We start from the raw sequence: 8,996 nt of genomic DNA, 5'->3' as shown, positions 1-8,996 counted from the left end.
TTCATCATAGTCCTCCAAGCAATAACAGGAATCCAAGACAGGTTGCCCCTGGGAACTCCTCTATGCTGATGACCTTGCTCTTATAGTTGAATCACTATAAGAACTAGAGAAGAAGTTTCAGGTGTGGAAGCAAGGATTAGAATCAAAGGGCCTTAGAGTTAACCAAAAAAAAAACCAAAGTCTTAGTAAGTAGGAAGGTGGACAAATCACAAATTCCTTTTGGCAATGGTCTGTGAAGCTTCAATGAGAGATCACCAGAAGTTGAGAGCTTTTGTGGTGGTTGCAACCCCTGCGAAAGGTTTAGCTGTGTTGTTGTTCATAACCAGAGGGTACAGGTAGAAACCTGTTTGCTTTGATATATGTTGTACTTGGGGGTGGAAGGACACCAACTTACCATGTCCCCATTTAAGGATGTTCCCAACATTGTTACTGTTCATGGATGCAGAACAATGAAGAGGCATAAAGGGTGCTACTGTAGATACCTGTTTGAGGTTTTGTCTTTCAAATTTCATATTTTCCTTTAATTTAATTTCAGACTTCAATGATGGAGGCCGAAACCAACAGAAACAACAACAGCAATGTAAGTAGACCTGTTATGCTTTTGTGTGGTTTTTAGATATTTCTGTCAATTTTGACTAATAAAATGTTGGAATCCTGTTGAGAGAAGTGTCGTGTGAATTGTCTTTCCCTATTACACATCATCATCATCATCAAATGTCCATTTTCCATGCAGACATGGATTGGATGGTTCGACAAGACCTGATAAGCCTGAAGACTGTGTTAAGTCCCCAGTGTCTGCTTTGCCAAGGTCTCTCCAGCTGGATGCTCTTCCTAATGCCAACCACTTTACAGAGTGTGGACTGGGTGTTTTTCATAGTACCAGCATTAGTAGGGTCACCAAGTGACTTGCAAGATAAGACCCTTTTACTGACTGAGGGTGCAGTATTGCAGGAGGGAGCTTTGTGCCAGGAAAGGAGGACAGGATAAGGTGTTTTGCAGGAGAAGAGAAACACCTATCTTCTCTAGGATGTTGTATAATACACTTGCACGTATGGTGAATGATGTGTGATGTGCAAATAAGAAGTGTTTGCTATTTCCATGTACAGAACGATTCTTAATGTGTGCCTTTCCAATAACATTTATGAACCACAAATAGTTGTGCCGTGGCGTCAGAAGTAAGGGCTGAAATGGAAACGGGCTTTTGTGGTCCCCATTTGCTCGTTAGTAACGTGGCTGGTATTGAGTTGCTAGCAGACTTTAACTAAAATAATTGACTGGGTGAGGACTTTACCATCATATGAGCTATCAGTTAATTACATTCCCACACACTAATGAACAGTGGCAGAAGTATGTCACCAACAGTACCATCTTCCAGATGACTAACACGAACCAAGGGAGATAACTGCAATACGTTGTCTTTGGGGAGTACATAGACCTACAGAGGGAGGGAGGGATGGAGACGCTCTGCCAGTTGTAGTGATACGTCTTATAAGCATTGGTAGAAAGGGTTGGATAATGAATTAAACGTTTTAATTTATTAAAACAATTGTTTTGCTTTCTCTAGAATGTGAGTTCAAGTTCTATTGCAATCATCTTTGCTTTTCATCCTTTCCTGGTTCATGAAATAAGCATACATTGTTTACTCCCTACAAATTTCCAATTTTATTTATTTCTTTTCTTTTCTTCCATAGATATCTGATCAAAGCTTTGAGAACCTGTCTGCTAAGCGTAAAGATGTTGCAGGTAAAATATTTTATATCTCATTCTTTATTCATTGATGTTAAAACCCTTTCCCCACCGCCCTTGTAACCCGATATATTTCAGTCTAGTTGACATTGTCTCAGTGATAATCAGTGACATTTGATTGAGTGTTTAGAGGTAATGTCATCATCGTCATCGTCATCATTTATCATCCGTTTCCCATGCTGGCATAGGGTGGATGGTTTGACCAGAGCTGGCAAACTGGAGGGCTGTACTAGATTCCCACCTGATTTGGTTTGGTTTCTAAGGTCGGATGCCCTTCCTAACACTAACCGCTTTACAGAGTGGACTGGGTGCTTTTTACGTGACACGAGCTCATACGATATGTATACTTATTTTTAGTTCTGTAAGTCTTTTCCATTTTAAGATGTTTGTTGTGTTTCTGTGCAAAGTTGTTGTTTATAAAATTCATGAAATAAAATAACAAGGAATTCTCAAGACACGACAAAGCACCATTTTCACAACTCAAAACTCAAAATAAATCTGAAAGATGAGGCATTAAGAATACAAATTAGTTCACAGAAATGTCAGGTCACTAATTATTTCCAACTCTTTTTTTTTTCTTTTCGTTTTACTTGTTGCAGTCATTTGACTGCAGCCATACTGGGGCAACCGCCTTGAAGGGTTTTAGTCGAACAAATTGACCCCAGGACTTATATTTCTTAAGCCTGGTACTTGTTCTATTAGTTTCTTTTGCTGAACCACTAAGTTACGGAGGCATAAGCACACCAGCTCCAGTTGTCAAGCAGTGGTGGAGGACAAAGACACACACACACACACACACACATATACAGGTTTCTTTCAGCTTCCATCTACTAAATCCATTCAGAAGCTGTCAGTTGATGATGACTGTCTCTGCTAACCCTACCACCACTGCCATCATTAAATAACGAATGTCCTGGTGTTTTGCTGCAGGGTCATCTCAGGATGTGTCAGAGTCCAAGAAAAGTAAAATATCTATAGACATCCCAGATGATATTACCACAGCTGGTGAAAAGTAAGTGAAAACCATTTTTTGTTTTTAATTCTTGTAAATTAAGTTCTTTCACTTCATGTTGGCCACATTTCTATCGACACTCCCACCCCCACCACCACCTTACTCTTACTTTGGTACTCTTATCAGCTGTTCTATTCTAAGTCCCACTTTTAGATTTACTATTCAGCAGATAACAATATTGTCCAGTGGATTAGGTTAATGCAAAGGTGATTGTGGTTATTTGGAGGTTTTCTAAACTTTGACACTTATTCTGGAGAAAATGAATTTTATTGAACTCTGTTCATGTCTGACGCCATTTCAAAGTGGAAATTTCAGTCAATTCATTTCTGATTTAATGTTTTTATTTTTACTGTTTTTGTTTACTTTTAAGCTGATGAAATTTAAGATTTAGAGGCGGTGGGAGTCATGTAAATGGAAGTGATTCCTGAGTTCAAAATGTAATGCAAAAAAAACAGCAGAAACTGTTCATAATGTCCACATTTTGGCCTGGAAATTATAGATACATCCTATAACTGTCTCCTTGTTGAGTATATAAGGTAGAGTACCTAGAATAATTATGACATAGGTACTTTATCTACTCCACAACCATCCTACCACCATCATATATCTATCTATCTCAGTGATTCCCAACCGTTTCACTAGCAACGACCCCTTTTATTTAAATGTGTTTCTCCATAGACCCCTTTTAATATCCTTATCCTTGTATGTATATCTATATACTACTAAAATTCTTCTCATTGCTTGCCTGCCTGTCATTTAATACAGTCAAACCAGTGCATGATGGGAAAATGCTCTGAAATATGAATGCAAATGGAATAAAACAAGGTTCGCGTAAATCGGACCACAGATTCCTGAGATATGTGGGGTTTTTTGGCGGGGGGGGGGGTTCCACAAATTTAAGCAGTAAAACCTGGACTTGTTGCTCTGTACTGTGAACACTGGATAGTTTTGTTGGCATAACTACAGATGTGTACCCCACAGACTTTGTAACCTCATAACTTTCAGAAGAATGGATACTTTTTAACAAAATTTTCAACGAATACCATTTAGATGCTGTGGATTCAGAGTACCTAAGGATTTAACTTAAAAACCATGGGAGGAGCTGTTTTGGTAGAAAAAAGAAAAAATTGTAAATATTTTCAGAGGAAAGGGTGTGTGATTCAAGGGAGATTCTAGCACATCCCAAACAACCTTCTGAAATGGGAAAATTGTTTCCATTAATTTTATATTTATATTGTATAACAATTCCTTTTTGTGCACATATAACATAAATAAATGCTGTTACTAGGGTTCAAGTTTATCTTGGAAGTTCTATTTCTATTAGATGCTGTAAATAATCAATAAAACCTTAAACATGAACTTGTAAACCTGACGCAAACAAATTGAATTATTTAAGTGAATCCTCATAAAATTAACTTTCATTTCAATGTTGAAATCAGTTCCATTGTTTTATAACCTGAACCGTCAGTGACCCAACAGGTCACGTGTCGTCTAGTTTGTGTGTGTGATATTTTGAATTTAGCTTGCAGACCACCAGGAGTCCTTGGATCACAGGTTGGAAACCACTGATCTATCTAATGGACATTTGACTTTGGGATTAATAATTCTATTTTTAATTTATCCTTTTTTTCTTAGGGTTAAACGAGCCTTATTGCCATTTTGTGATGTACCATATGAAGATCAGCTCAGGGTAGGTAGAACTTGCTTTGTATATTATGTTTTTTTTTTTTTTTCTTGCCTTGCCAACCATGACATCTTTGGTTTCTTTCCAAAATGTTTTTGTAGTGTTAGTATTAATGTCTTTTATCACATCAGTCCTCTTACCTTTTTCACTGATTATTGCAACATTCCCCTTTGAATAGGTTACATGAACTGGCTTACAGCAAGGGACTACAGGTCTCATTCTTCACAAAAGCATGATAAAATATTAAACATAATCAAAAATAAGAAAGAATAATTAAACGATGCTAATGAGGGTTTTTCTTTTATTTTTGTTTATTTACTTGTTTTTCTTTTTTGTAATGTTTTTTTTAGCGTAAAGCTTCTGATGTCAGAGATGCCATGGTGAAATTTAGTTGGGAAGTTCACCGCACATGTCCAAAATGGAGAAATTGGCTCAAGGAACAGATGAAGAATCATTCTGGAGTTCTTTGTGAAATCGAAAAGATAAGGCCTTCACCTGTTTTGAATGCTTATCGCAATAAATCTGAATTCACCATTGCTAGCAGCTCAAATGGCACTAATGAAAGAATAGTTGGCTTTCGGGTCGGCAGTTACCGTGATGGTTCTAGTGTTGTTGGCGAACCGTACGCCTGTGACAATCTCCCAGATTCCATGAAACTCATCGCCAAAGTGTTCCAACAGTATGTCCGTCAGAGCCAGTACGATGTTTACAATGACCAGACACATGATGGTCACTGGAGGCAGCTGATTGTTCGCACATCCAGCCAAAACGATATCATGATCATTCCTGTTTTTTATGCTCAGTTTCTCTCAGATGTAAGTATTTTTGTCGTTTGTTTTCTCTGCCTGGTCTTTTGTGTGTGGCTTTACGGTTAAGAAACTTGCTCTCCAGCCGCATGGTTTCAGGTTCAGTCCTGTAGTGTGGCATCTTAGGCCAGCCAAAGCCTTGTGAGTTAATTTGGTAGACGGAAACTGAAAGAAGCCTGTCATGTATAGATGCTTGTATGTGTGTACCCCTTTGTCTCGACATGACAATACTGATTGTAAATAAACATCACCATCATACAAGTGAGGTCATTCATTTCCAATCTTCTGTGTTAAACATGTCTGGCCGTTGACCTTGCTTGGAAACAGGTCAAAGTTGGTGACAGGAAGGTCTTTTGGTCCTAGAAAATCTGCCTCAACAAATTCAGTCTGACCCATCCAAGCAAGGAAAGCTGAATATCAAATGATGATCTCTCTCTCTCTCTCTCTTTCTCCCTCTCCTTTTTGTTATCCATTTCTTGTAACATTTCTTTTCCTTTCTTCATAAATCTATTTGTCTTAAAGGCTCATCTTGGGAGTGCTGTGGTCAAAAGGTTCTTAAGGTTTTCCCCCTTCATCTTTGAACCAGATGTTTTGCCTCTCTCTGCTGAATTAAGTCAAGAAATAGTTTTTATATTATATTTGCAACAAAAAAAAAAAATCTTTCACTCAAACTTTAGATTCTTGAAAACTCATAAAAGAAGGAAGAATCAGACCAGACAAAGCTGACTCGAGTTGATTTTGTCGTTTGTTTTTTTTTCATTTGCAGGATGAAGTGGATGCTGAGAAAGCTGCAATGACGGAGTATTTCTCTGATGGTGATGGAGTCCAGTGTGGCGTGACATCCCTCTACTTCAGATGCTTGAGTAACAGGTGAGCGTGTTTGGGTGTTTACAGATATACATAGGCACAGACGTACCTGTATAGCAAGAAGCTTGTCTCACAACCACATGGTTCTAGGGTTCAATCCCACTGCATGGCACCTAGGGCAAGTGTCTTCTGCTATAGCTTCGGACTGACCAAAGCCTTGTGAGTGGATTGGATAGTAGACAGAAAGTGAAAGAAGCCTGTCCTGTATATATGTTTTTTTTTTGTCTTTTATTGGTTGTTGGGGTGCCATGTTGGAGGGTTTTAATTGAATGAATTGACTCCAGTTTTTTAGTTTGTTTTGTAAGTCAGGTACCTATTTTATTAGTCTCCTTTGCTGAACTGCTAAGTTACGACAAACAAACTGATACTGATTGTCAAGCAGTGGGGAGCACAAACAGAAAGACGTACATGAATATTTGTCCCACCCATGTTAGCATGGAAGGTGGACGTTAAATTATGATATGTGTACAGACATGCATTGATGACATGGCAATGTCATGACACAAAATTGGTTTAATTGAAGTTAATGAAACAATAAACATAATTAGCTAATTCCATTCTTTATTATTATTTTTTGTGTGTATATTCACACACTCACACATAATTGATATGATTGTAGGCATTTTATCGTGAATAAAGACAAATAGTTTTACATTGGGTTAAGTATACTACTTACCAACAATGGTTGGCATTCTCCTCAAATTAGAGAACTTAATTATAAGGGAACTGAGAAATGCATAATTTAAAGACAAACAGGTTCTTGACATTCGGATTGGGAATACTTTGATGGCCAAAAGCCACAAAGGCTTTTGGTCTAGTATTCAACCAATTCAGTTGAACTTTTTTCAGGAAGGCAATTGCTTAATCCGTACGGGGCTCTCTGCTCCGGCATCTCTAAACTCTTGACACAATTCATCCTCTTTTTAAATTCGGTGGAGCAATGAAATAATGTATTACTTCAGAAGTTCTTTGAATATGATTCTTGCTTGCAGCTTTGGGGGTTAACAAAACAGCTGTTTCTGCTACCCCCATACACACACACACCTTATTTTCTTTTGCTTCTGTACAATGTGTGGGGCTTACTTTTTGCTTACTCTTCTTACTTTGTATCTAGGGGAAGACTTTGGTGGGTTTTCTTTCTATTCTCCTTTTTTTCCCCTGCAATTCTTTTCTTTTATAGTCTTTTATTCTATTTTTCCTTCTATATCTTTGTCTTTTCATTTTTTAAAAAAATCTTTCCTTTTGTTTTTTGTATGTCCTCATCTTTAATGAAGTAAACGACTAACCCTGACCTCCAGTTTTAAGCCATTTCGTTTTAGCTCTTCTGCTTCTCATCTCTAAACGGTTTTTCTTTCCTTTCACTAGACTTGGCAGCTGTAGACAACATGCTGTCAACGAACATTTATGGGGCAAGAAGGTAACATCGGTTGCTTGTTTTCTTTTAGCTCAGACATTGGCTTCTTTCCATGATTATTTTTTTTATCATTTTCTTTACAATTACTAATCTTGAGAAATTGAAAACAGAAAAAATTAACCTACAAGAATTAAAGTATTAACGAGGAAAAAACATTTATTTAGCATAAATATATATATTTTTTAAATAATTAGTATGATCCATCTTTTGTACAATTTAAAAAATTGATCTGTGCAAAGAAAAAGAAAATTTGGCTTTGATGAAATTCATCAATTAATCAAATTTAAAATTAGTTTGTCTTTTAATTAATCCCTGTTATATAAACCCTTATCCCTATTAAACTCTTTTGGTATCAACCTGCCAGAGATTGCTTCTATCACATCAACTTATTGTTTAAAATGATCCAACTTAAAACTTCCCATCAACATTTCTTCTTAATTTATGTTCAAGAAAAAACTTATTTCAAAATTAATTGAATCACACATTATGTACTTTTACTAAAAATATGGCAACAAAATGGTGAAAGCATACTTTGCCATGTTTTTCACCCGCGACACACTACAAAATGCCTTTCTTCAAAATTTCCTGTTAATTTAAGTTCCAAACACCAGCTTAATAATAATGACAGTTATTTTATTAAATTTTTCATTATTTTCAAAACCAATTAAAACAAAACTAGTGTATTTCAGTAGCAATATACTAATGTATGGGTTAATTATTTAAGTTTTGTGTTCTAGCAAGAGGACTTCTCTCTTAATTACAATTACCTCTGTCACATTTTAATGAACTTTCTTTTGTGTCTGTTTCAGTGTATCACAGAAGTGTTACTAGAACTTAGCTTCCACATTTATCCTGACACTTTCTTCTCATGTAAGTCTCTCCACAAGTTTTTACTTCTCCACCAATTCCAGTCTTAACCAGAGTTCTTCCTTGTTTTGCTCATTGGACTGTGGTCAATGAAGCGTTTTAGTAAAAGTCGCTGACCCCTCTGTTCATGCTATTAAGTCCAGTACTTGTTCTGTCAATCTCATTCATAACTATTGAACACAAATGTGATCACTGATATCACAAGGTCATGGGTTCAAATGGGTTGTATTATATCAGAGGAATACTGGGTCGAAGCCTTAAAACATTAGGTTGAAAGCATCTGACAAAAAGTTTGAAATGAATAGCAATACAATGGCTAATTGACTCCTCTAACCCTTACCAACATATTTTAAAGAACGTTCATTATATTTTAATTAAACCTTTGACTAGTATTTAAACATGTGTTAAACTTATGATGATGACAGACTTTTTCTTTTTCTAGTCAACAACCCTGCTGCAGCCCTCCTCTACACGATGGTTGGTGATCTTTGCTTGGAAGAACCAAATAACATTGTCTTTAATATCTGCTGCAGCACTGGCACTGTGGCACTGAGTCTTGCCAAGGTTAGCTATCACTTTGTTGTCATTGCTGTTGGTTGG

At 36.8% G+C, this 8,996-nt stretch overlaps 1 protein-coding gene across 2 annotated transcripts in view; it reads left to right on the top strand.

Moving 5' to 3' along the window:
• The window catches only part of LOC106871377 (tRNA (uracil-5-)-methyltransferase homolog A), a 19,450-nt gene that overhangs the window by 4,210 nt on the left and 6,244 nt on the right, over positions 1-8,996 (top strand). For both annotated transcript variants that reach the window (XM_014917798.2, XM_014917797.2), the window contains exons 2-10: positions 536-580; positions 1,692-1,743; positions 2,677-2,758; positions 4,394-4,448; positions 4,793-5,257; positions 6,015-6,118; positions 7,481-7,532; positions 8,339-8,399; positions 8,839-8,960. In XM_014917798.2, the coding sequence (XP_014773284.1) occupies positions 542-580; positions 1,692-1,743; positions 2,677-2,758; positions 4,394-4,448; positions 4,793-5,257; positions 6,015-6,118; positions 7,481-7,532; positions 8,339-8,399; positions 8,839-8,960 (1,032 nt within the window). In that variant the 5' untranslated portion in view covers positions 536-541. The remainder of the gene's footprint in view (positions 1-535; positions 581-1,691; positions 1,744-2,676; positions 2,759-4,393; positions 4,449-4,792; positions 5,258-6,014; positions 6,119-7,480; positions 7,533-8,338; positions 8,400-8,838; positions 8,961-8,996) is intronic.

The sequence above is a fragment of the Octopus bimaculoides genome, chromosome 25, assembly GCF_001194135.2.
Source record: "Octopus bimaculoides isolate UCB-OBI-ISO-001 chromosome 25, ASM119413v2, whole genome shotgun sequence".
Classification (NCBI taxonomy): domain Eukaryota; kingdom Metazoa; phylum Mollusca; class Cephalopoda; order Octopoda; family Octopodidae; genus Octopus; species Octopus bimaculoides.
The sequence above is the reverse complement of the archived record's forward strand: the minus strand, read 5'-3'. Positions and strand labels throughout refer to the sequence as shown.